Raw genomic sequence first — 27,929 nt, 5'->3', positions numbered from 1 at the left:
AGACACACATATGCAACAACCCCCACTCTCCCTCCCTACCGCCCTTTTCCTCCTCCCCCATTCTGTTTGAGCATACACACACACACGTGCGCACATACACACACACACATCACACATGTACACGCTGCCATCATTAAACACACTCACACACACATCGAGATCAACCTGCTGCCATCTGCTCCACGCGCTCTGTACAATCCTTGCAGAATACATTATTCACTACAATACATCACATCACATTCCCTCAATGTCATAGCCTTGTGCTTGAGGAAGACTCTGTGTGTGTGTGTGTGTTGCGAGTGTGTGTGTGTGTGTGTGAGCATGCGCGTGTGAGAGAGAGAGAGAAGATTTGCTCTGTTATACGGTAGAGTGGTAGAGAAAATTAAAGACAGTTTTATTTGGCTTTTAGGTGAAACAAGACTGTCAGCAAAACTCGTGTCTGTTACTAGGCCAGATTAAAAATCCAGACAAGGATGTCAGTGTATGAAAGCGAAGGATAACAGCTACTGAGAAAGTGAGAGGAACTGACACATACAAGCAGGAGAGAGAGAGACAGAAGGCAGGAGTTTTTTTGTTACACACTAGGGTCTGCTTTCGTGAAGGACATTCCTCTCAGAGAGTTATCAGGTGTCAAAAGTATGATTTAGCATTTCTCCAAATGTAAGCACATTTTTCACAGTTCATTAATGTGTTTACATTATGCTTTATATCCCTGTTTTTACTGAAGGGGAAGTCGGGGTCGTACTGCGCGGTTTTATTCGATGTGGAGCAACTTTTGGTTTCTGAACTTAGTGGAGAGGAAGAGAGCGAACACTGGAATAAAGCGGCATTTATCTAATGGTCCACCAGTGGAAAATGACGGCACACACGCACAGTAGCTTGGACTTCAAGTCTCAGAGATGACATAGTTGTATTTGACTTTGAGCAAAGACTTGGAAGAATGAATTCATGTTGGGTTTAGTCTGCTTTTGTTATTTGTTAATAAGAAAAATCCCAGTTTTATTTTTAATGCAGCGACTCTGCATTTGTATTATTTACTTTACTCCAATTGCTTCACTTGATTTCATTTGAAAGATAAATACAGAAACATCGATTACTTTTTTTTTTTGCTTGTTTACATTTTTGTCTTTTCTCCCTATCGTTTCTTATGCGCAAACCATGAACATGTTAATGCATGTGTGTCGCTATGTGCGGTGGCAGAGCGGAGGGAGGGAACAGCTGGCAGGCCCACACTCGACCACGTATTGACCTGTTTTGCATTCACCTGTTATTCAACCTAATGTTTCCACTTGGCTCTGCTGCAGCTGAGCTACAATTAACCTCGCTGTGCGCGCAAGGGAAGGAAGTCTTGAGTAATTTTTTTTCAAAGCAGTTTGTCAAACTTCCCCAAATGTCATTCTGCCCACTGTCTTAAAATTAATGTTTTTTACTTTAACTTTCCCACTCTGAAGAGAAGAGAGGCGAGACATCTAACCCTTCTGAGATCTACAGTAGCTATAAATGTGGCCTATATTCACACAGCGCTAAATTCTTTTCACTTGATGCACGTAATCTGATTGCAGATAATTAGCCTCTGAAAATGTTACTTGCCTTTCTAAACCTCATAAATGACAGAAAACGCTGCTGCATCCAACCCTTCCCTTATCTGCTCTTCACTCGGCTACTCCGCCTCCTCTCGCTTTTTTCCCACCCTCCATTTCCCCCTCCCTCCTCTTTTCCCAGATGCCCTCTCAGCTCTTGCTTGTGTTTGGGCTGCAACTGCGAGGGGTCACTGCCTGCCTTGTCTCACACGTGGAGCACTGAGAACGTGTGTGTGTGTGTGTGTGTGTGTGTGTGTGTGTGTGTGTGTGTGTGAAAGAAAGACAGCACACACTTGTCTATGGATAATTATATGAATGAGAGCGTAAGAACATCAAAAAAAAAGAAAGAAAGAAAAAGAAGTGTGTAAGTGTGTGAATTTAGCCTGATGTGTGTGCAGTTGAGCCTGAGTGCCTTTCCCACTGTGTGTGTTTCAAAGTGTTTCAATGTGTGTGTGTGTGTGTGTGTGTGTGTGTGTGTGTGTGTGTGTGTGTGTGTGTGTGTGTGTGAGTGCGTGCGCCTTGCAAGCTCAGTGCCAGGTCTCTCTAATGAGTCTGTCAGGCGCTGTTAGCGACGGCGTGCTCCCCTGGCTCAGCGCACTCCTACAGACACACTGTGATTAGCCGGGCCAACGGCACGCCACCGGGCCAGATTAAACACTCACCACGCCGCCAGGGAACACACACACACACACACACACACACAGACACACACATACACTCAGCACAGCACACATTAGAGCAAAGCATTACAGTTGCTCTCATAGACACCACACACAGACGTACTTAGATACACAGCTTCATCATCGTTGTTCCTATTAGTCTGCAACATGTACTTGCCCTCTAGAGCCAGGTGTGGATGCCACTGGAATTGAAAATTAATGTGAAATATAAACATAATACAAGCCACCTATGGCACAGGCAAGAACATGCTAGCATTTCATTAATCTCTGTGCTGCTATTGAATTCCTGTCTGCTGCTAATCTTGAACATCACTCAGAATTAAGGCCAACCCTTCTGGCACCAGCAGCTTTCAACATCTTCATTAAAGCGACATAATTCACTAATTACAGGTAATTACCCTTTAATGAACAGTCCAGATGAATGAGCAGATATGCAGAGGAGGAGCAGCCACGAGGAGATATCCTTTTTCATTCCTCTAGGCCAAGAGCGGACTCTGAATGACCGGGTCCTACGACTTCGATCAGCGACAGCGGCCTAATGAGAACAGGCTCAGCTGACACATGTACACACTGCGACCACTCGTAGAAATGTAGACACACCTGCACTTGGCAACGTCTGCTGGTCAAAGGTTGCAGATGAACTGTGCGCAGATGACTCAATTTGAACACATTTTTTCCAGTTTTCGTGTCTGTCCCTCAGTCTGCCCGTATACCTATGGAAATTTACCCCTACGAGTAGTTTAGCTGTTGTTTATCTGAAGCAAATGTCATCTCCAATCTACTGTTTAATGTAACACATTTTAAAGGACTGCTGTGCTTGCTAAGTTGATTTTATAAAATCATTGGTTCTTATCCCATGCCGTCAAATACTGCTGCTCTGTCAGATGCTGAACAGATAAACACAAGGTGTCCTTGGAGTGGAAATATTAGACACTGGGAGATAAGGGTCCTCTTTTAAAGAGTGATAAAAATCTGCACTAGGATGTTAGAGTCACCCAAAAGGCTCACTTTATTTTTACTCAGTGATTTGCTTTATTTTCCCACTTTGCATCTATTTCTAACACTAAAAACTACTCAGCTAGGTTTGGGCAGTTTAGGTTTAGGAGGACAGGGTTTTAGCTGAATTATCCCCTTTTGCAATTTCAACCCTCTGCATTGAAAGTGACTATGTAAATGTTATGCCAAGGGCTCGTTTACAAGCGTGGCCTGATCTCAGTACCAGCATAACCTGAGGAGTTCGTTGCTCCGAAGCCAAAGGACAACCTTGTGTGTATCTGTAAGTCGCCGGCACCGTATAATAGAGCAGAGTTCTGAATGGGCCGATTCAAGACAATGAAAGTGGCTGTTGGGTGACCTTATTAAAAACTCTTGTAAAATCGTACACTTTATAGTCACTTTACCCTTAAAGGATCTTTAAATTCACAAAGCAACGCTATTTTCTTCCAGTGTCAAGCTCTACAACAGTGTGCAACTATGTTTGTGTCAATTGAATCACTGCAGACTAACCCTGTCATCGACCTGAGTGCGAAAAGCAGTGTTGAACCCAACATGAAATGTGGGTTTTCCCTGTGTCAATATTTAGCAGGACTATTACTGACACTGTTAAGAAGTGAGATGTATGACATATTTGAGGCTGTAATGTGTCTAAGTGGGCAGCTTTTCGAACAGTGAAGGTGTAGGAGGTGTAGACTGTAAAGTCAGAACAGAGCACTGCTCAATGTTCCTTTGTTGTTTAACTAGAGGAAACAAAATCTTTTCTTTCTTTCTGCCTCTCTCTCTCTGAAAAGGAACAAGCGAAAAATGAGATTGATCTAACAACTTGCCAACAGTTAAGTTTCTTATCTCGGGCTTGCAGAAGAAAGTCCCTACAAGAAGAATGTGCACCAATTTTCCTCTCTTTCTGATTCTTCTCCTCCCCCTCTTTTACCGTCTCTCGTGCCAAGTGGCCTATTTTTACCCCTCCATGTGGCATCTCAGGGTTTTCCTTGTCACCGCCACGTTTCCTGTCATCGTGTGTAGGTACAGTTGAACAGTGCAGTTACTGCAAAGGCCCTGACACTGACTGTTTCTCTGTCTTCTCAGATGTGGTCACAGATCTTTGTCTTCGCATCCAATGCACTGCTGCCTTTTTTGTCTTTCACACCCTATAGTTTATTCATTTTGAAAAATCGCCTCTGTGCTGTGCTAGACTGTTCAGTTAAACCAGGAATATTGGTCTTTATCCTCAATTTGTTTGCCATACATTCATTTTTCTATCGTTTATCTGAGTTTGGGTCATGGAGGCAGCAGTTTAGGCAAAGATGTTCAGACCTACCTCGTCCTCCTCCATCATCTGGGGGGACACCGAGGCCAAATCAGCCGAGAGATATAATCTCTCCAGTGTGTCCAGGGTCTGCCCTAGGCCTACTCCCAGTAGGAAAGCCTTTAAAACCCCTCACCTAGGAGGCATCAAGCAGGCACCCTAGCCAGAAAAATGAACTACCTCAGCTGGCTACTTTTAGTGTGAAGGTGTAGTGTTTCTGCGTTGAGACCCACCCGAATGCCTCTAAGGGAGTGCCCAGCTATCCTTTGGAGGAACCTCATTTTTAACGAAATCTCATTTTTTAGTCTGTACCCAGAGCTCGTGGACATAGGCGATGTTACGCCTGTAGATTGACTAGTAAATAAATAACTTTGCCTTCACACTCAGCTCTCTATTTACCACAACAGACCACCAATCCATTTGTCCACTCCTCTCACTCAAGACACTTAAACTCCCCCACTTGCAGAAGCAACTCCTCCCTCCCTGACCCGGATTGAGCACTCCCCTTTTCCAGCTAAAGATCGTCATCTCAGACGTGGAAGTACTAGAGAACCTAAATCCTTCGGTCTCAGGATTAGGATTAAAATATTTATATCACACAATGTATAGCCCACTTTGTTTACAATATAATCCAATCAATTGTGCTCAGACTATGAGGACCTTCTATCCTCATAGTCTAAAGCATGGGCCTATTTATCATATTGCCATATGCAACAACACAACACTGTGTGTTTCCTCTAGCAGAAATGTGCAGCATGTGATATACTGTACTGCGTGGCACAAAGGAATAATTGTGTTCTGGTCCTAGGAGAGTTGCAAGAGGAGAAATATCAACACAGGATGTATGGCTCCCAGCCTTATGAGACAATCCAGTTATGAGTGAGACCAGCTCATGGAGATTACAGCCATGTCCCAAAATACACAATATCCAGTGATTTGTAGACATTTACAGTGTACAAAGTGTCTAAACTGTTGGAAATTGCAGTCTCAAGAGTCGACCCATCAGTTATTTGGTTCATATGGTCTCATTCGAATAAGCAGTGGTTGGTCAACGGTCAGTGTTACTCTCACCAGGAGAAAAGTGCTACATCAAACAACCTTTCAGGGTTGATCCATTGTTTTTGGAGGCAAGTGACTATGAGAAACTGGGTGTTTGTTTTTTAAATACTGTAGATTTTTAACTAATTGAAACCAGGTGAATGAAGCTGTTTTGTGTCTGCATTATGTTAAAGGAGATCACCAAAAAGTCAAACGTAAACTTTGTGACAGCTCAGATCACAGGAGCATCAGTTACAGCGAGACTAAGCTGGAAAATTTACAGTGTATCACGATGGGCATTCTGAAATGAAAGGCCCATTCAATTAATATAGGCTATCTGTGTTTTCTGTAGCTCTTATCCATATGGGCACGTGGTTTCAGTATGCTGTTAGACAAGCAGGCTGCAATGATGACTTTGACACCAACAACAAATGCGCTTTGGGATAACATTTCGAAAGAATATAACTGATGCTGTGAATAACGTTTAAGTTGCAATGAATTTAGGTGAGCAGCTTTTTCGAACTGTGAACGTGCAGGGGGTGTTTGTTAATGTGATTTTCAGGACGTAAACTGCGCTGCCTGACCTTTATCACAGCAGTCTTTTTTTGGCTTTCTTCTGTATTTTCTTAAGTCAGCCCATATCATGTCATACTTTTTGAAGCATTTTGATACCACCCACCTGAATAACTTTTCTCTCTCCAAGGCAATTAAATTTCAAACCATTCGAAATCAGATCCAGATGCACGTGAGCGACTAAATTTCCTCCACGAAACACAAATATACGTTATATACCGGTCAGACTCAAGATGGTAAACAATGAAATGCCAACAGACAGCCTGAAGTTAGCGGCCTTCTTTGTACTTCACGTCTCCTCTTGTGTGACACACACAGTGCCTCTTTTGTTCTGCCACTCACTGCTCGTGTTACAGTAGAGCTCTAATGCACACAGATCGATAGCATACTTTCCATTTCAACACGCTGAGCTGATGTTCGGACACACAGTTGGAATTGATCCTGTTCTGTCAACACGAAGTTTTAGGTCTGTATGTCTTCTTATGGAAAGTCTTTAAACGAAAAAAAAAAGAGCTACAATTCACAACTTCACATCTGCTTACAGCTTAATGTTGACATCTACATTAGGCATTCAAAAACGGCATTGCTGATGACATTTGGCAAGGTCGGTGGGGAAACAGAGCTGTGGAAACAACTCTACCCATCAACATCAAAACTGAACATGTGGCCCCCTCATATGAATAACATTTTAAAAAAAAAACCTTCTTTCCCACTCACAGAAATTTTATTATTGGAAGAAAAACACACTGAATCAAGTAAAACTTTTCCATAACAGCTGTGAATTGATATGACTATAAATACCCTAATAAAACCCTCAGTAAAGGCGTGTACACAAATCAGCCACAACGTTAAAACCATGTGCCTTTTTAGTGGTTTAGGTGATTTGCATCCAAACAGAAAAAAAAGTTGCTTTCAGAGGATCCCCCCTCACAGAGCAACTCTAACCCATATGGGCATGGTGGTTGGAGGTTGGATGCAACTCTTTTTTCTGGTGCATTCTGTGGAGGTTTGATCCATTGGAAGAGAGATCTGACACCTTGGCTGGGATTAAACCAAGTCTAAAGTCAGGATTAAACAGTGCTGTTAAAACCTGACTTTAGGTGGGTGGTACGGATCAAAAGTAGTATCCACATGAATGCCAGGGAGCAGTGTTTCACAAGAAAAAGAATGTATTCACTTCATCTGTTGGTGGTTTTAATGTTGTGGCTGACAAGTGCATATATATATATATATTTTAAAACACACAAAAAACGCAACATTAACAACAAAAACCCTGGTTTCAGGTAACCTGTCTGAAAAAGAAAACAAAAACCAAACCAGCAAAGAAAAAGTCAATTTCCTTCCCCTACAAGACGTCCAACCCATGCTAGCAGGGTTTTTCTGTTGTTTTTTTAACCACAAGTGAAAGGTGCAAAAACACCAAGCATATTTCAAGTAAGCTAAACTATTAACCTGTACTGGTAGTGTGCAAACTGCACACAGTCTGAAAATACTGTCTTCTGAAACCTTTACTGGCAAGAAGGTAGATGTCAGGCTTGCTGCTTACACTCCAACATGTACACCCTGACAGCCGGACTGCAAGCTTATCAATATTGAGATCACGGTTATTTGTTATTCACTGATTTCTACTGACAAAAGTGTTTTTATTGTGTCATGTAAACACTACGTTGCTTTTTAAATCCTTATGCAACAAAATCCGATGCATCTCAAAAAATTGCACCAAAACGTAACAAGAAATCAACAGGCAACCGCCTTCACCTTTACTTGTGCTAAATTAAGAAATAAATCTTTAAAGACAAATAAGGTGTTTGTCAGGCCTAAGTTAACCTGTTTATTCACCTTCATGTGTACCTGCATGATGGACGTGAGCAAAACTTCTAAAGCCACTTTAAGAAAATAGCTGCATGAGTGGATAACATATCTTTCATCCATTCAGTTGACCATTTTCTCAAAGCCTTTGTTGCTCTCTGAGAATTTATTTCTGGCCACATGCAAATGGTTAGTGGTCATTTGGTATTTCTGAAATGGATCGATACCCTGACGTGCTGTACAGGCTTTTATGAACATCTCAGCTCACGTTTGATGATTCACCTTAGCAACCACCGCATTGTTTTTCTTGGCCTTGCACGCATTCATTATACAGTTTGTGGTGTAACTTCAGGTAGCTGAATGAGTTAGATGTGTTGCTTTGCAGTTCACACAAAGACCTATGGACTCTGCATGTCATTTGCTCTCGGTTGACATCACTTGCAACAAATCTAAAGTATTTCCAAACAGCAGCTGATGATCCACTTCAAGGGACAAGCTGTTGACCTTCTGCTGTGCCTAACGTTTGGATTTTGCTGTATAAATCAGTTTTTTTAATTAGTGTTACTCATCCAGACTAGTCAAGAAAACTTGCAGGGAAAGGTTATGATGCTCAGGCATCGATTTGCCTTTTCTTTGTGTTTTATTGTCAAATTTTCAATATTGCCCGATCATGTTCATTCAATTTTCTATCACACTCAAAATTGTTCATGAGATAAACAATCTATTAATTTGAATAACTGCACAATCAACACATACCATATTACTGTACAGAAACAGAGGTGTTTATCCTAAGGTTTTGGGATAAATTAGTATGTTTCCTGTCTTTACATGTTATGTTACAAATAATTATTTGGGGGAAACACCTTCCTGGAATCAAAACTTAAATGTCAAAGCATGCCACGTACATTAACAAGTCGCCACAGGCTGTACAGCATGTCATTGCACCTTTAGACTATTAAAATCTGTCTTTGGAGATCTCAGGTGGCTAATCTACACTGCTGTTTATTAAAAAAAATAGCATCAGGAAACAAAAGAATGCATGTCACTTCTTGGCTATAAATCATATAGTGGTCTTTTAAAATGATGCATTGTAGGAGGAAACACTTTAAATTTTTGAAGGTCTCTGCCCACACAACACAGTAGGTGCTTCTAAGACAAAGATAAAATGTTTTCGGTGATAACAATAAAGCAGCTTTTCTTGGTTCGATGAACCAAACCAGCAGTTTCTGAAAGGCAGAGATGGAGACAGAAACAGAGAAACAGAGAGCACTAATATCATTACCTTCTCTTCCTGGCATGAGAGAATATTCAACCAAAAAAAAAAGAAAAAGGAAAGAACAAAAATCAATCGCACATCCCACCATTTCATTTTCCATGTAATTAAATCATTTAAATGTTATAAACAACATGTAAACTCCATCAATGACTTTGAGCCATTTGCATTTTTAATCAGGCCAGATTAATTCTAATAAGCGTGCTGGGCTAAGGCGATGACAGAGCAGGCCTATTGTGTGTCTGTCACACTCATTTAATTCTGTCATTATGTCCCATATCCTATTATGATAATTGGCTTTTTATTCTCAATCAACAACCAGCCAAGGCTATTAAGCAATAATCTCTGACTAGACCACATTTAACCTTAACCATGTTAGAAGTTTGCTACCTTAAAAACACGCGGCTGATAAAAGCGAAACACAAAAACAGCACAATGCCTTAGGTTATTCAACCTGGCTAGTTGCTGTAAATGAAAAATGACTGTCAAGAAGCTGGATGTTGACACTTGGCATATGGTGTAAAGCAAACACATTAGGCAGAGGAAATAGGTATCACCATCTTCCCCCTAGAAAGTAACTAAGCAGAGAAGACGAATGTGTCTGATGTGTTCAGCCATTTCCTTTGCTGTCTCTCTGGGGAGTCACTTGAAAACCAAATCTCTTAAAAAAAACCTGCAGTTTAATTGAACAACACCACTGCAAACAAACAGGGGGAGACTTTAGCCACGGAGAGAACCAGAAAGCCAAATATCCCAGATCTAAATCCTGAAACGAGCTCCAGAAAAATAAGCAACGGCAAAATATATGTCTTAACGATTCACCGCTGACAGACTGATAGCAGCTGTAAGGCAGAGCAGTGGGATTTCTTTTACTCTTGAACTTCATTCATTATTCATTTAGTTCTGAGTGCTTCCTTAGTCCCCTTGAAAGGAGAACCAAATAAAAATTAAGTGTAATTTCTGGCACTTGTTGCTGGTAGAAGAAAAGCTCTCAAATTTTCTCAACTGTCTGTGAATTCATTTTGCCCCCATGACCAAATGCCGGATACGGTACTATAGCTGTTCTATAACATGTCTAGCACCACGGTCTCCTGAAACTACATGTTCTATACAATAGCGTTGCCTTGCAGAGCAAAGAACACCAAAGGCCACAAATAATGTGGGGCATTCATGCAAATATGTAGGGCAGAAAGTGCCAGTCACTTATAGTTACTACTCAGGACTTGAAGCAACCCACTTGTGGTCAGGTACATTTTCAGCCTAGTCACAATACTTCCTTGGTTAAGTTATGCTGCATTTCTTTGAAACAGTCAAACAGGAAATGTGCTTTTCAGCTGTCATTGACAGTTATCTGGCGGCCACAATATAATTGTAGAGTAATTAACTGCAATCTACCATTCTGGGAAATGGCAAACATGTAAACCATGGATATGATTTCCAGTCATCAAGGTTAACTCTTGCTTAAGATGGAAATTCATCTAAACCTGCTTAAATGATGAAAGTCTATTCATAATGTTTTTTTAAAGCTTGAAATTTCGGAAAGACATATGCATTTGTCATATTTTAGAACTCAGGTGTAATATTGACACATACAGACATAAATATTAATGCTACAACATAATTTCTCATTATTTTTTATTATGTTATTACCCTTTTGCGTGACTGTTTTTAGGTATGCTATCTCTCAGTTATTTCCTATGTTCTTGTAATGTTATGTGTACCTGAGGTTGACTAACAAGCTTGGCTGAGCTTTAAAAAAAAGTCAATTTATCATACTTACCCATATAGTATTGAACACTTTTATTTATCTATGATATTGTCATTGGTTTTGTCAGGGGGCCAGCGTAACAATGGAAAAAGCTGCCGTCCAATCAGCGACTAAAACATTCACGGCAAACAATGCCAGGAAAGTGGTGGTGGTGGGGGGCTGGAAGGGCTTTGGTTCAACAGAAGCTGTGATGCAATTGACGGTTGGAACTTTAATGTTCACAGTGGCTTCTCTTTTCTTAACAAAATGCTTGTGCAGTCATCTCACTCATGTTCTTAATTCTAAAATTAGCCCTGGAGTACAGCAAGCTGTCGGTGCTGATTTAGTTAGACAGGTACAGCGAGAATGTATTAATTTTTTTCACAGGGGAGAAAAGTGCTTTTTGAGGTTTCAGTATGCCCCACTTTGCCTATATCCCTGCATTAGCGTCTTTTTGAGAAGCCACTTGACACCAGAAGAGATTTTTGAGAGATTTTCTCTAGTCCTGAAAGACAGATGCAAAAAAAACTAAAAAAGCATGGCTCTTTTCAACAGTCCAATAACATGTGCTCTGCTTTATTAAACAATGAAAGTCACACTTTCCCAACTCTCACTCGTTACTACTTTGAGCTATAACGAGCCTAAACTCTCTGCACAGCCGTTTCACACTCCCACAAGCAAATTCGCTTTTACGGCCCTAATGACTTAATAGACCATTCCATTTCACAGCCAGACCTCATGAAAGTGCCGTATGGGCTCATCATTTACATTTTACTCACTATTTATCTGTAAGGAAGACTTCATAAGTTGACTTTTGAGTAAACATAAGGTGAGTGTTACTATGGGGACGCGGTGTGTTCCTCTGTGCTCCGTGGGACTGTGGTCTGTTCCATTGTGGCAAGAGACAACAGCTGTCTTTACCTTTGGCAGGCAAACAGACTCATTAAGGGCAGCCATGTTTGTTTTTGTGCCCGATACCTAGCCCTAAGCAAACACTGCCATATCTCCACTCCACAGCCCTTGCAGTCTCAACATTTCCTTCCCTATTGTGAAGGGAGGCCCTGGCATGTTGAGCTTGCTCTATGTTTTTCTTTTTTTTCTTTCCCCCCCCCCCCTACAAGCTTTAGCCAAGCTGCCAATTGCTCTCAAAGAATGCATGCTTAATTGAGAAATTTAGTCGAGGTTCGAGCTGATGAAATGCAGAAATGTAAGTAGTACACTGCAGAGATGCTATGAATGTTGTGTATGCGTTATATACATAATGTATGTCATTATACTGCCTGATATCATATCTTCTGGTATGTCACAAGAAAGCTTTCTTTGTTTGTTGTGCCATAGACGTGATAAAGGCGTCATTATTTGGTCTGCTCACAGCTAACAGTAAAATCTGCAGTGAAAGGTTTCATTCGCATATTTTCTCCCCTCTCAGCAATGTCTGCGGCTTGAGTGACAAGGCAGGTTGAATTCATAACGCTTTGACAAAAATTCCATTTAAGAGGGAAAATGGCATTGAATGTCATTCCATTACTGCAGATGGCAAACATGGGAACACTTTAACCCAGAAGGCATTCACATTAACTTATACAAAACAGCAGAGAGACTCTTTTTTGGGGCGCTCTCTCCTAATATATGTACAGTACTGGCGTATTTCCAGCCAGAGCATTTCAAGAGTAGTCCTCCAAAATGTACTCACTTATTTGATTTCATCCCTTTTCACCATTTGTCAAAGCCCAAAGTCACAATGCATTGTGAAATGACTTCTTAATGTGGAGTAATGAGGCTGTCATGGCAAAGCAGTCTCTGCTTGTTTGAGTTTGACTCATGTCGTAGATTCAATTAAATCAGCTGAAGTCAAGCTGGCCCCAGGCCAGATCGGTAATGCTTGACCTCATTCAAACAATGCTCAGACATATTGAAACAATAAGAGGAAGGGCCTTGAGTCAGTTGCAAAAGCAAACCCCACTAAAAAGCGATAAGGTAGAAAAATTACTGTGAAGTCACCAAAGTGTTTGAAAATGAAATAATCATGTAGGCATGCATCCTCGGGCCAGATCTGATGTATATTTCTGGATGTTGTTGGTGACAGACTTTTCACTTGTGTAAAATCTGACAGGACATGACGGCTGTTTTTGTATTTGGAGGCATGTTCTGTCATCAGAATCATGGATATAATGGATAAACGTCCATATGAAACATATTTAAAATAACAAACATAGAATTGTGGTAAATGCAATCTTAAGTTGTAAATAAAAGATAGAATATCTTTATCACCAAGTGTTCTGGTACTTCCTCCACCTGTAACTGAAAAGAAGATCGCTTTAGAGATAAACCCACCTAACAGGTTTTAAACACAGCTGGCCCATTTCTTCTTTTGGAGGTTTACTCGTCCTCAGAAGGCTAAACTGATTTATTTGGATGTTGAAATGCCTGGAATCTAAATCATGACACAAACACTCCCAAGGCTATGTAAACAACCTTTCCAGTTCCAATGCACACCCATGCTTTCTGAGCAATAACTTGAATGCCAAGGCAAGAAAGCATTTCTCACTTTTAAAGGGGTCTCCACTGTTACAGCTCCTAAGAAGGGCGCTCCTCAACTTGTGCGGCTATCTTAGCCTCTGCTGTGAAAGCACACTCAATAATGTCACATTTAGCATTCCTCACATGCAAACGTAAAAGCACAGAACTGACAGTGATATCCTGAGGGCTATGTAGAATAAACAACAAAATGAGACAACAAAATCAAAAGGAAACATCTTGCTTTTCTCACTCTTGTTCCTCTATTTACTAGAGCAATAGCAGTTACAGTAAACAGAGCGCACAGTCACACACACACACACACACACGCGCACACATTAACTGCGTCTCGTTAAGCATCATTCCCTCTGGCCTTTATTCCATTAGAAATTAAAACTCGGGACAATTAGTGGCAGATTGGTCTCAGCTCAGTACGCCATAGTCGCACTCTCAAGGCTTCAAGATGACTTAATTACCGGTGTGTCTGAAAACTGTGAGATGGCAACACACAGTGAATACCTGGAGCAACTGTCAGCCACAACAAGGTTGAATATGTGAAGAATGAACTTCTGCTATACACCTGAGAGGAAAAAGAAAGGACAATCGTCCAGAGACAGAAGAGATGATCGTGAGCTTAACGGAATAAAGACACTTTTTTGTTTTGCTACAATTTGAGACTTACTTTAGTTTAGCATGATGTGAGTTAAGCACTGAAAAATTACAAACTACATAGAAAATGCACAACCCCGATAGTCTTTGATTATTTCTTGGGATGCCTCATAAGGGAGGGAAAAGGTCAAATGTCGGTGAGTTTATATTTCTCTAGGCACTCATTTCCTTATATAGGACATTTGGTATTTCACTCTTGAGTATTAGTTTGTCCTTTCCTCTGGATGGAAAGCTTTACTCACTGACGGGAATTACCATTTTTGCACATATTCCTTATACACTGAATATCAGCTGGTCACTCTTTAAGGTAGCAGTGCAGGTGTGTTTCCATGCAGACACTTCAGTAGTGCAGGCAAACCTAAATTAAATACGTGTGTCTCCATACTGTATGTTTCTGTGGATGTGAATATAGAAAGTGAGGTAATTTTTCCAAAGCCATGAAGGAACATCAACAATAAACTGGGATTCTTTTTTATGTGCTTCATCACTCTCCTTATGACAAGGACACAAAGCACATTTTTCTGTAATTGAACCAACCGTAGTTTATGTAACGACTGACCGTTCTGCCCTTCAAGCTATAGTGAGACTGAAAGAGCGATTTGATCGCTACATGTACTTGCTCTTGTCATGTGACACCATGTCCCATTATATTGTGATGTTGTCTCAGGAGGAGAGGAAATGAAATGCCTTGAAGCTATGTGGGAAACGTGCGTGTGTGTGTGTCCACGAGCATGCACATGGTGGGGCTTCAGAAGAAAAAGTGAGCAAGCACGAGTCTATCTGACCCCGTGCATGTATCTGCGTGTGGTCCTGGTATCAACTTGGCCTTACGTGTCTTAATTTTGGAACTTATCCATTCCTAATCATTGCCCATATTGGCAGTCTTTGTGAACAGTTTCATCCAAAATGTATCAAATGATTCTGTGAGACTGGCATCACGATCCCACACTTTAGGCATCAAACACCATACTGACAAACAGAAGAATAATCTGATGCTTTGAGGCTCGTGGGAGGATACTAAAAATATTAAAGAATTATCACTAGCACGGGGTATATTGACGTTAAAACTCCAGCAAGACTGAGAACCAATACAATCTCTAACTTCGCCCATAGCACAGGTTAGAAAATTACAACGATTTAAAATGGATGTTTGTATAGTCAGGGAATATCTAAATGATCCTGTAACTGAGTCTAAAGTCAAGGTCAAAGTTCTTTCAGACACAAACGTGCTTTGGTTTGACCCCTGGCTTCAAAAGTCTAGATTCAATGTATCTCATGTTTACTTAATTTCACAGTTAAATAGCATTTCTTCTTCATTCACCTCTTTTCACTCACTTTGTGTTTATAAATCACTTTGCATTTAATCAGTTATCGTAAATCTCTTTCTCTCTTCCAGACTTTGTCTTTTGTCCTGTCTCCTTCCCCTCGAATGCCGGAGGTTTCTTCCTGTTAAAAGGGAGGTTTTCATTCCCAGTGTCACCAAATGCTCGCTCAAAGGGGGTCATCTAATTGGTACGGTTCTATCGTGCTTTGGCACAATATAAATTGAATTGAATAACGTGTCCTTTAACGTGTCTTGACACACTGGACTGCAGGGAGATTGCGGTCCTGTTGTAAAGTGTTGGTTTCTCAGTTTCTTCGATTTGCGTTTACGCGTTCTTTCGTTTTGTTTTCACTAGATTTTTTTTTCTTTTGCTTTCACTCGCGGGTAGGGTTTAGGCATTAAAAGTACTTGCTTGGGCTTTGCAAAGAGACTGTGGTTTCAGTTAAAATATGCAACGTTAACCCTGGTGTTTGAAAATTTAAGCTTAAGCCTAAACAGTGTCTTGAATGTGATGCCAAGGGTCCTGAAAAGCTGGAAGTAACCCGGTGCATCAGAACACTAACACCTTGTGTATATCTGTGAGATGCAGAAAGCTGTGACAAAACAGCAGTATTTGACACCCCAGCGTCTGTGTGTGCGTGAATGGACTGGCCTGACCTGGATAAATGATTATTAGTGAGCCCTCCTATTGTGGCTGTGCATATTAATAACTCGAGTGCAACACATGTGGGTAACCACACATTACTAAAGTACTGTGACTTATTTGGGGGTGATTATACTGTCATTTCTACTCACAGCGAAAAGATTTGACGAGTTTTTAGCACACTTTCTTTAGTCACTCATTGAGCGCATACTGTAGGATGAGGTTTTGCGAAGTGTCTGAGATACAGAGGCGATAAATGCATTTAGTTTCTATACAGTGGGTTTTATTTTGTTACTTTCATGTATTCTTAAATGTAATGGGGATTTTGAGCTCAAACCACAAGGCGTGAAAAAAAAAATTGCAGGGGAAACACTGTATGAATTCATCTCAGAGTTTATAGTTTAAAGCTGCAGTTCTTCCTGTCTTTACCCCTGTACGGTTTCTTGAGTGTACGGTGGGGGCAGTAGATGCTTTTGATCTATACCAATAACAGAATCCGCGACTTTCTACCTGAAATATGTACAGCGTTTAATGACGGCTCTGTCAAGCTCTGTGTAAGACCAGCAATTATTTAACTGTGCGCATATCAAAACACTGTTTCAGTTCTACAAATGGCAATAGATCTAGATAGTGGGGGGGAAACACTTCTAAGTTTTTAACAATGAGAAAACTGGGGACAACACGTGAAAAGAAATTTGTGGGATTTTTTTCCAACAAGCCACCGTGTCCGTTGAGAATTTCCTTGGTGTGCGTCTCTGTGTTCAAGGGATGTTGCATGAATGAGCATTCTGCATTTAGGATTCAAAAGAAAACAGCAGCTCCTGTCTGCATGAAAACCAGGGCTACGGTGCTCTGTATCAAGTGCCATTGTTTTGGTAATAGTAAACCTGGGGCACTTGCCAGGAGGCATTAGTCATTCATCTAACAAGTTCCACAAAGCAAACCACAAAGTGCTCTACTGTTGACTTCCTCCTATTGAATTCTAAGCACATAAGCACATTTTCAAGTCTCTTACAGCAAGGTAACTTTCGGATGACTAGCTACCTGAAATATGGCTGCTATGTTTGCTTATTTGTGCATTTCCTTGACAAGACGGCAGCTCTTATAGAAGCATGTAGGATTTTAGGAGCGTAAGGGAGAGAATGAAGGGAGAGAAGCAGCGAGGTGCCGGGTGAAAGGCGGATAGGAGGGGATTAGGGCGGAGTGCAATTATTCAGCAGGCCAGGCATACGACATGATCTCTAATTACCCACAAAGCAATGTGTAACCCAAGCCACAGATTAGGCTGCATTATCAGGCTTAATAAAACATGACCATCTCTCAGTTTCACTTGCTTTTCCTGCCCCGCTGCCACAAACACTTGTTTCTCGTTGTGACACTTGCTTTGCAAAGTTCGTAACCACACTGCACTTGTTGCTTTTTAAGTGCAGCAACAAATATATTAAAGTGCAAAAGCCCAACCAAGGCACGTGATATCTCAGGGTTTAAAAAAAGAAATCAATTAGAGCTAAAAGGTCCTTGACCCAAAGAAAAACACTTATTTATTGTGTTAGATGCAAGACACTAAAATACAATACTCACAAAATTACAAAACAAAATAATGAAGGAAGGCATTTCATTAAGAAAAGCATAGGGCAAAGAGGTTTTTATTAACATTTAGGTTGACCCACAATTTAAATCATCAAATTCCCCATCATTAGTGTAAAACTATTACACCATCCCTTGTAGGCCTTTAAACTTGGTTTTCAATACGTGAACTGGCTTTTTCGTTTTAACTTTAAAGGAAGTAGTTTTATGAGTTAAAAAAAATTATATACTCTTAGGCATCAAACTACCCAAGAATATATAAAGTGGTTAAAATTAGCACACCCTCTGAGCCAACAACACTTAAATCCCTTTCCCAGCTGCCATAGACGGAGAGGCGGGGTTCACCCTGTATGGGTCACCAGTCTATCACACGGCTAGCACACTCACATTTACACCAACATGCATGTCTCTGGACTGCGGGAGGAAGCCGAAACACCTGGAGAGAACTCGTGCACATACAGAGAGCATATGCAAACTTGAAACAGAAAGACCACAGCAGGACAGTGTATTTAAACCCAGCACCTTCATGCTGTGAGGCCACAGTGCTTACCACTGCACCACTGTGCTGACCCTGCTTGTATTTCACTAGTAATGATCTGATAATAAGATAAGATAACATTGACTGGCTAGCATTCAGTGCAAAATGAGCTTATGTTTATGTAGTTTAAGTACAAGGTACACTACCCCTGCTACTTTTGGGCAAAATGTTGAATTCTTTACTTGCATGTGAAAAACCCTGACTACATGTTCCACCAGCAATGTACATAAAAGCATGCAGGCATATGCATACACATATTCTTGCTTGGTTCACGTGGGTTGTGCCAGTAAGTGCTGCTTTAGGCTATGGTTTTTCACTACTGTCTACTGTGTTATTAACAATTCTATAAAAAGATCCGCTCAAGTTTCCCTTTCCTGTGTGTTAACAAGTTTGCTGAGCTGCTATGAGGTTGCTGAAGCCTAGCGAACATGCAGACAGTCCCCAATAGCAGCAACACCACTGACCATATGTCATAATTTCCAAAATCCTACTTTTCTATCCTCTGTTTGTTTTTCTTAGCGACATCACTCATCAGCATGGCTCACGGCCAGCATGAGACTAAATAGGTCGACAACACAAAGACAGGGCCTCTTTCTTTAGCCTTCCCTCCCTTTTCACAATCCACAAGCTTCCTCTGATCTGCCTACCCTCTTATTTCTTAAACGTCTATCTCTAGCCATTTCTTTTTCCATCACTCTATAGCAACTTTTCCCTTTTTCTCTATTTTAGGAAAATCCCATCCCATTACCTAAACGAAAAGCACTGGAAAAAAAAGCCACTAAAAAACTATTACCTCTGTACTTTCTGTTGTGCTTCGTTTTCTGTCCATTGTAAACGATCGTGGAGCTCATCATTAGCTCTTGAAGAGGAAGAATGAGCCACAGTTTGATTACCTCGGTGGCTCTATGGTCTGCTTACTGAATTGGATGCAGACGATTACAGCCTTGCACAGGCAATTATATCTGCCTGCTAAATATGTCACACATAATAAACACATGCTTCTGACAGACAAGGGACAAGAAGAAGTAGTCACAGTCGGGGGAAAAGAGGAAAGAAAGTAAAGACATGATCACATGGGTTTATCAACCCGGTCTTCCTCAAGTGGAAACCTCTAACAGTCCAAATGACTGCATGCCAGTGAATTCGTGAAAGACAACAGTCGCTCAAATTATGCAAGCCAAAGATCTGCTAGTGAATGGCAACCTTGGAAGAACAAACATTCTTACAGATTATTTTTCCTCCCATGAGTGAGATAAATCCATGCAGATGAGCCCCGCATTGAGGTCGAAATATCTCAAAATTCAAGCTTTACTTTAGAGAGTTTCTGATCATTTCAGTCTGCATGTACAATAATCTGAGGTAATCTGAGTTTGGACACTCTCCCTTCAGACCACAATAAGATCATGGTACTGACGCCAGGCTGGTAATATTTGTAAAGAATACTGAGTCAAAACAAGGGAGGGAAAGAGCCTTAAACCCCTGGCAAGGCACTTATATCATGGCCTATGGTGTTTGCACAGGACATACCTCAGGAAGCTGAGACAACTGAGAGTGTTTGTCCAGCTTTCAGCCTCCTCCATGCATACATAGGCAGAGCACATACATGCAGCACATACAGCACAGTACATACATAAATCACATAATGGACATTTTGTTTATATGACCGTACATATTAACAGTAAATGTATCCAAGACTGTAGATCTGTACATTAGATACACACAGTAAATATGTAGAGTATTTACATATGCACTTACATGCAATGATTAAGTAAATACACACGAGCTTTAAATTGTGGTTAATCAAGCTATTAATTCATTATTTCAGCCAATTACGTATTGGCGAGAACACGGGGAACAACAAAGATTTAACTGTCTTGCCCCAAAACACAAAGATATAAAGACAGGAGGAGCGGGAAATTGAACTGCCAACCCTGTGATTAGTGAGAGACCCACGCCACAGTCAGCCAAAGTCAAAAAGCAACATTTACACAACGTCACATTTACAGTGATGTAAAAGAAGGAAGACAAGTCCTTTTTCACACAACCAGAGAACAGAGGGATTGTTTTCTGGATGCACGACTTAACTGATTAAATACGTAAGTCTTTAATCATTTCAAGGCACATTTTTGCACTCCTTTACATTTTTTTCAGTGTAGCTTTTCCAGCTGAAACAGCTGCAAGTTTATTAAATATAAACCCACAATGAACTCTGTCACCAATACAGATAGACAAATAGAGCACTCCCCCACCCTACGCATCTTCTAAATGTGTTTTCAGCCATTAACAAACATAATCAACATTTAACTAAACACCCAGGGGCCTACTCTGCAGCAGGTGCTGGCTCTGTTTCTTTTTCTTTCTCCTTCTTCTGCCATAAGAATAAGAATAAGAATGCCATCGCATTGCCCCATGGGAAGGCCCGGGCAGACAAATGTAAGCACACTGCAGTGGGGCGGCTGGTCTTAATTATTGTAACAGACGCTGAGGGGGATGCACTGGTGCCCACCAACGAGAAAGTAGCTTATTGCTGCCATTGCCAATAATTAGCACAGGGAACCCCCCCACCCCCACCCTCACCACTCACACAATCATACTGTGACACTCATAACCTAGATCAAACACAACGACTACATTTTAAGGGCCAAACCAAGAAACATGCGGCATTTTAAAGCCGTGTATCATCGTGTGTCTCATTTCCTTAATCTGTCAAAATCCATCCAAAACACAGCTGGCAAAAAAAGCAGAAAACAACCGATGCAGGCATCTTGCGTTTATTTGGGAAGAAGACTTGTCCAGCAAAGTCGCTTATGAAACAAAAAGATCATATGGCAAGAAATATCTGTGCCATACTCTGGGTCCTGTGACTCAGCCACTGTCAGAGCCAATTCCAGTTTTATTGAAATGATTTCAGATGGTTGGAATCCCTATTAAAACCTCCTCTGTGTGTCGGGGCAGGGAGAATATGATTTAGTAGCTGTTTTTGCTCTGCCCCTGTTCGCTGTGTGTCACCGGCCCTTACTGTGGTATGCATGGCCTTCCTCTGCACAGGGCTATGAAAGCAATTGTGATTGTGATTCTGTAGTCAGCAAAACGCTTGAATGGCCCCGAGTTAGCATGCACGGGCACACACACACACACACACACACACTCACAGTGTCCCCACACTGGGCCACTGATTACTTCAACCCATTTGACTCACGCTCATCCTTTGATTCTCCCTTTCTGCCTCTCTGTCACATACCACAGAGTTTATTACAACAGTGAAAACACTGCTCAACATGAGCAGGCACTACAGCCAGCATTACAGGCACTGGCTAATTTGTCAGCCATCTTTAAGTACTTAAGTTATTAAAAATAGCCCCCAGTAGATTGAGGCAAAATGAACTGTAAATTCATGAACAGTGTTTATTCAAGAGCTTGTTTCAGTTGAGGATGATCAGTTGATGGAAGCTCGCTGACTATGTTAATGCAAAGTAATCAAACCTTTGCACAGCACAGACAAGGTAGTCCTATAATAAAAAATAAAACTGAGATAAGGCATTCAAATGGAGCGCATCATTCCCCAGCTTATCTGAGGCAGGGGAGACCACCAACTAACAAAGCCTGCTCTTCAGTTCTGCTCTATCTAACCAGATATCAGTTGTTGGGAGGATATATGAGCTGGGTGGGGCCTGAGTGTATAAACACAGGCCTTACTATCTCTGCACTCTATTGCTATATTGTAGGCAGCACCTCACTCCAGCTACAGCAGCAGCAGCGGCAGCAGAAGCAGCAGCAGTCAGCAATGTTTGATTAAGGTATTCAAATAAAGGAGCAGACACTGTGTTCCCATTTCACAGAGCAAACCAAAAGTGCTGGACAAACGAATAGCCGCAGTACAATTACAGTTGGACATGTTGTATACGACAAGATGTATCTGTTTACTTTCGGTGCTTACTACACTGCAAATTTGTGCACAGCATATATGAGTAATGTCTGTGCCTTGCAGTCTGTCAGGAAGCTGACAGCATTAAAAACACGGTACAGTTTCATATCACCATCAGAGCACAAAGCTTTTGTAATGGTATTATTTTGTGTGATTTCTCCCTGGCTGTGGGAGTTCACCCCAGTAATAACACAGACTCTCACAGTGAAATAAAGGGAGTATTGAAAGTACTGAGCTAGATATCTTCAAGGTTATTTATAGACCTTTGTGAATCACCTCAATCTGCACTTAAAGTACCTTCTCGGTGCATTTTTTTTTGCTTTTATACCCTCTGTTTTTTTCCACTGAACAATGGATCAGTAAACACAGCCTTACCACAAACTGATTTGGTTAGCAGATGATTCATGTTTTTTAATGGATAACTAAAGACAAACCACTGCTCCAAAACCTTGGAAAACTTTTCCTACCTGCAAAATGCGGACAACACTGCCAATTTAACAGAAGTGATTTATGCACTGTCATATTGGAAGATGTTACAGAAAGACTAAGAAACACCTGACCTAGAACATGCACCGAAACATGAATGAAACCAACGACGGCTCCAAATGAGCAACATCACAAAGGTCGAAAGCATGACAGGAGCACGTGTGCCCTGGAAGTCACAGAAAGTTGCTAATTACTCAAACTCAGCTTGTGTCCGCACACAGTATCCAAATTGAGTCAGCAGCAACAGCAGCACACAAAAAAAGAGGTTTGCAAATAAACAGCTAAAATACAAACACATGCTCATTTTATCCAATTAAACTCGTGCGTGACTCAGATTAACACCATTAATTTCACAGCGATAAAAGGAGAAATGTTTTCTCAGACTGTAAATTGCTTTTAAAAAAAAAAAAGGGAAAAAAAGCAGCCATAGAAAAATAATGCTAAATCGCATCTGGTGTTTCTTTTTATTCAAATTATTTTGAATCTTTTCCAATAATAATAATCCCAACTGAATATATTTGAGCTAAACTGAAAGCCAACAAATCCACCAACAAATTCAACTACAAACCAAAATACCCGCGTGAATATGCAAAGTAAGCCCTTCAAAACAATTGACCTCAATGCTATGATTAGCCTTTTTTTTTGGCTCTGTGCGTAGTTTAAGAAAGAGACACGGGATGGGATTTGAAACTGGCCAACCAATTTTGTCAGAGATGGTTAGCAGCAGGCGATGTGATCTGTAGATAAAGTACCTACACAACAAATCTGATGTCTGTTTTATGCCGCAGTCGCTTTGACAAGTGCTTGAGGAAAGGAACTTGACCTTGTGCACTGTGTCAACAGGACACCAAATGATCCCTGCTGGGGCCTGCCTCATTTGCATTGCTAGTGAAGGTAGTTAGTGTTACACATGTGATGATAACAAATTATTCCTCCCCTGGTGGAAAGAAACTCAAGTAAAGGCAGTGAGGGGGATTTCAATAATTCAAATGAACACTTGTATTTTCGAGGGCCACCACACTTTATGTCTAAGTGACAATAGTTGGTTTCTCCTCTGCGAAAGCTCTTTATATCGTTTAATATCTACTGGCTTTGTTTCCGAGATTCATGCAGTGCCTGGATATCAGCATATTCTTAGGATTATCCGCATGGTGGATGATCTCAATTCATTTGACCTACAAAAAAAGATAGCCTGCGCAGAGGAGACAGTTATATGGGCCCATTTTTGTGTCACAGGTGTATCGATAAAAGCTTTATATGGACCTTATTTGTGATCAAATGGGAGGCGCTTATAAAAACCAAGTCCAGTTCGCTTTATCTGTCTTTGACACTTGGGCGTTGTGTGATCAAACCTTAACAAAGATTACTGTTGTGCTTTTTTTGTTTATTTTTTGTATCTATGTATCTACACTTGATTACTGGAATGTCCCTGTCAGTTACAAAGATTTTCCATTGCCCACACAGTGAAAGTAAAACATCCCCAACTGTCTTTTGCATGATTTCCCTCATTGTCATACCTGAAAGCCGTGTTTTATTTGAGAAAGCCAAAGAGCTCCAAAGCACCGTTGCCTTATAAGAAGTATACAGCAGCAGGTCAGCATCCTGAGCCTGGTGATTTGTAATATTCCAAGCACGGTGAGTGAAAACAACAAACTCTTATTCAGTGATTGCAGATGGCCGAGATGCTGTTAACACTAGTGGAAGCTGTAAATTAGGCAGTTTAAAAATTGTTTTGCTAGTACTTCCACGGGCCATACATTCACTTTGCGGTACTTATTAGTACGTCACCTGTAATCTCTTCTTCCTTTGTGGTGTTTTTATCTCTCATGGCAGCTTTTCAGTTGAATAGATTTGGAGTTCTAGTGTTTTTCCAGCTTCTGGATTTGTTTGTTTTTTTGTTTAGTCTTTTTTTGTTGTTGTTTTTACACTGCTAAGTCTTTCTTTCATGGGCTGATTTATTTCTCTGCTTCGTAGTTTTGGAAAATGTCAAACAGCAAAATATTCATAATGTTGTTTTAAATGCCACCTGCTCCCTCACTCGGGTCAGTGCAGTTCACAAGGCTAAAGGCGCGGGTGTCAAAACTGAAGGAGAGAAGAGGGATACTTGTACAAGCCAGACTGTGGTTTCTCGTTGCAAAGTAATTAACGGTACATTACTGGCACGGATCCATTTAATCGCTGAACTCCCAGCGGAAAAACCATGTAAGCCATAAGAAATCATTGAGAGGGAAGATAATGTTGGATTCAGAGAGCAGAGCGGGGCAGTATGGATTCTATACAGTCCCTGGTATTCCACATCGGGTGGGACACTTAATGTTAGCTTTGCGCAAAATTCAACTGCAGTTTCACCGAGAAAACAACATAATAAACATGCTTGCAAAAGAAAAAAGAAAAGTTGTGCCGCACATAAAAAAAACCCCACGAAAACAGAAAAGATTACAAGTTTAACTCTAAAGTAAGTAATATAAATTGTGACAGTCTTGCTCCGCACTAGATTAAAACCAGTGCACCCTGACCCAGGTGCGTTCGGAGCAAGTGGGCGCCTCTGTATAAAACGCCTCCAAAACACACATTTTTATTGCGTGAACGTGCAGACAGACAGGTGAGACATCGTTTCAGTGCACGAGACTACACAAATAGTTATTTACCTTGTTCGTGTGATAATAGTCCAACGAGCTCAGGCAACTTGGATCAGTCGGTAGGGAGCATGAACCCACATTTGCCGGGGGCGCAGGATAAAATCTCACGTCCATCTCAGACTGTGCGAGACTGAAGGCATGAAATCACTTTCAGCGTCTTTGACGTACTATTGTCCTGGCAAACACAGCGCCAAAGCGGGAGAGACGAAAAGAAGTGAGGGAGTTTTACTCGGCGCACTCTTCCCTCCTATCCGTTCGCGGCCGAACTTCGGCACCAACTCTAAGTGATGCGCAGTCCTCCTCAGAGCCCCGCGCCGGGATGCGAAACACTCACTCACTCACTCAGTCACTCACTCAAAAGCGAGAGTACAAATTCACAGATAACACACGTGCTGGCAAAACAATGCAAACATCCAACTTAGATCCTGTCTTACTGGGTATTTCTAAAAGCTGAACAGCAGCCCGAAAACCTGCAGCCTGTCCTGTCCCGCCGCTCTCAGGACTCCATACAGGCTTTGTTATGGAGGTGCATATTCTTGCATTGGTTCCAGTACAGAAGTGGTTGGACTTCCCTCTGCCATGCGACCTCTGCCGATAATAAACGGGAAAGAGGAACGGAGGGAGAAGGGGGAGGGGAGATTGGTGGCTGCCTTGGCAACCGCTCTCCTTTCTGCAACTGCGCGCTTCTGATTAGCTGGAAATGTAGTAGTGTGCACGAACGTGCATTATAAAGCGCACTCTGCTTCCATCAGAGCTTCATAAAGGCTTCCATTTGGGTTATTGTGCCAAGGCGGAAGGGAGGAGATTGCACAGTCTTTCTGTAGTTCGATCATGTTTTTTGTGTATTTTCATTTTTCATCTGCTTTAGACATTGTAAAGCTCCTTGAGCAACTTATATATATATATATATATATATATATGCTGCGATCACTCCATTATAGCCTCCATTATAGCCTATATAAAGACCCATCACCCTCCGAAGCAGTACGAATGTACATGTATGCCCATCTTCTGATTTACTGTATTCGTTTTTTATTAAAGTTTTATACAGTTTTCGGTGTTGAAACAGGGATTAAAATGTTTATCTATATAGTGTTTTGCAAAAATATACCCAGAAACATTAAAAAGTAGACAACAATGCAATACAAAGATGCTGCCTTGTAGTTGTATAAGATATGGAGTGCTGAGAGTGGAATAAGTACAAGGAGGTTTAATCTTGTATTGCCACACAGTTGCAAATGTGTATGGAGACTAGCTAGGCTTGTGAGAGCTGTATCTGACAGCTCACTGAATGTGATGGATAGCACACCCTTGCCCTGTGATGTGCATGCACATTTGATGTTGAAATGGCCTATCCATGGGACCATTGTCTTTCAATCATGTCAAGGCAAAGTACAGAACAGAGCACATTTTCTGCTGCCTGGCGTTATTACTATGCCACAGTTTACAGCACAATCCATACACCGTGCCTGCACAGAAATGTTCTTCAGTCCTCTTGCTTTGCTGTTCACTTTAAAGATACCTAATTTGATCCTTTTTGGGATGCATCTGCATTAAAACAGTGATAATCTGGACTCTTTATCAGTCTTTATAGTGCTGCAGACAGGCTTTCATTAGGTGAACCTGCATGTGAATAAGGGCGCATGTAACACAGAGGAAGGGTGTAATTGTTTTCACACAAACCGTGACAGCAGCATCTGCCCACTGCTGCAGTTCTTATGTTCCCAACCTTCTGAAATTCAAAAAGCCGGTCATTATTCCAGCAGGTCTATTATGCTGCAGTGCAACCTCTTTATTTAACAGTGAGGGCCCTACACTGGTAGGCACGTCCTGCCACGGCCCGGCACACAAAGGGTTAACCACATGGCTCTGTGCCATGGCTTCATGGGAATGGAATGTGGAGTGCTGTGTGTGCAGGGCTCCTTTCCCAGCATCCCTCACTGCCCAGGCGCATGCTAATGATCAGTATTATTGAAGCACAATTGATGGGCTAGCAACCAAACAAGAGAAACTAATTACTACTAAGGCTTTATTGTCCTTTAATTACCGAAGCTCTATGGCAATTAGTGCTGCACAAAGACACAGCCCTACTTTAATCTCAAATAAAATGTGATGCAGATGAAAAAATTTGGAAGATGAAAGGTAGATAAGATAATTTGGCTTTCGGTTCATTCTGCAGAAATGATGCCTGATTTGGGTAAAGCGTGGAACAACAAAAGAACTGCTGAGGACCGTGCTAATTTAAACTGAAAATCATCTCAAAACAGATTCAGCGCGTGATATTTCAGTGACCTTGGACAGCTAAATAGCCAAAAAATGTGGATGCTGAAAACCTGTTTCCAAGTTACTGTAGAAAATATTCAGGCAAGCCTCCAACACTTGAAGTCATTAAAATATGACTTACAAAGTTGCCGTTATGAAAAAGAACAGTGTCTTTGCAAAGTCACGCTTTAGCTGTGTTACACCTTTCTGAGCTACTTCTTTACTGAAAGAACTGTTCAGACCCAGCTTGGGCAGGGGAAAGTGAACCTGTGTAATATTTATAGTGGCTAGGACTCAATATGTAGCTATGCTCAATATCAGTTTATTCTCAAGGAGA

At 41.2% G+C, this 27,929-nt stretch overlaps 1 protein-coding gene across 5 annotated transcripts in view; it reads right to left on the bottom strand.

The window, feature by feature from the left end:
* LOC102299565 (TOX high mobility group box family member 2) overlaps positions 1 to 26,063 on the bottom strand; it is an 81,065-nt gene extending 55,002 nt beyond the window's left edge. For 2 of the 5 annotated variants that reach the window (XM_005946370.3, XM_042228121.1), the window contains exon 1: positions 25,340 to 26,060. In XM_005946370.3, the coding sequence (XP_005946432.1) occupies positions 25,340 to 25,444 (105 nt within the window). In that variant the 5' untranslated portion in view covers positions 25,445 to 26,060. Of the gene's footprint in view, positions 1 to 25,339 lie in introns of all 5 variants that reach the window. The other 3 variants (XM_042228118.1, XM_042228120.1, XM_005946372.3) reach the window with 3 other exon arrangements.
* Between the last annotated feature and the right edge of the window lie 1,866 nt (positions 26,064 to 27,929).

Source organism: Haplochromis burtoni, unplaced genomic scaffold (genome assembly GCF_018398535.1).
Source record: "Haplochromis burtoni strain Fernald_Lab_line unplaced genomic scaffold, NCSU_Asbu1 Contig_306, whole genome shotgun sequence".
In the NCBI taxonomy this organism is placed as follows: domain Eukaryota; kingdom Metazoa; phylum Chordata; class Actinopteri; order Cichliformes; family Cichlidae; genus Haplochromis; species Haplochromis burtoni.
Note: the sequence above shows the minus strand (reverse complement) of the source record. Positions and strands in the feature narration are given on the sequence as shown.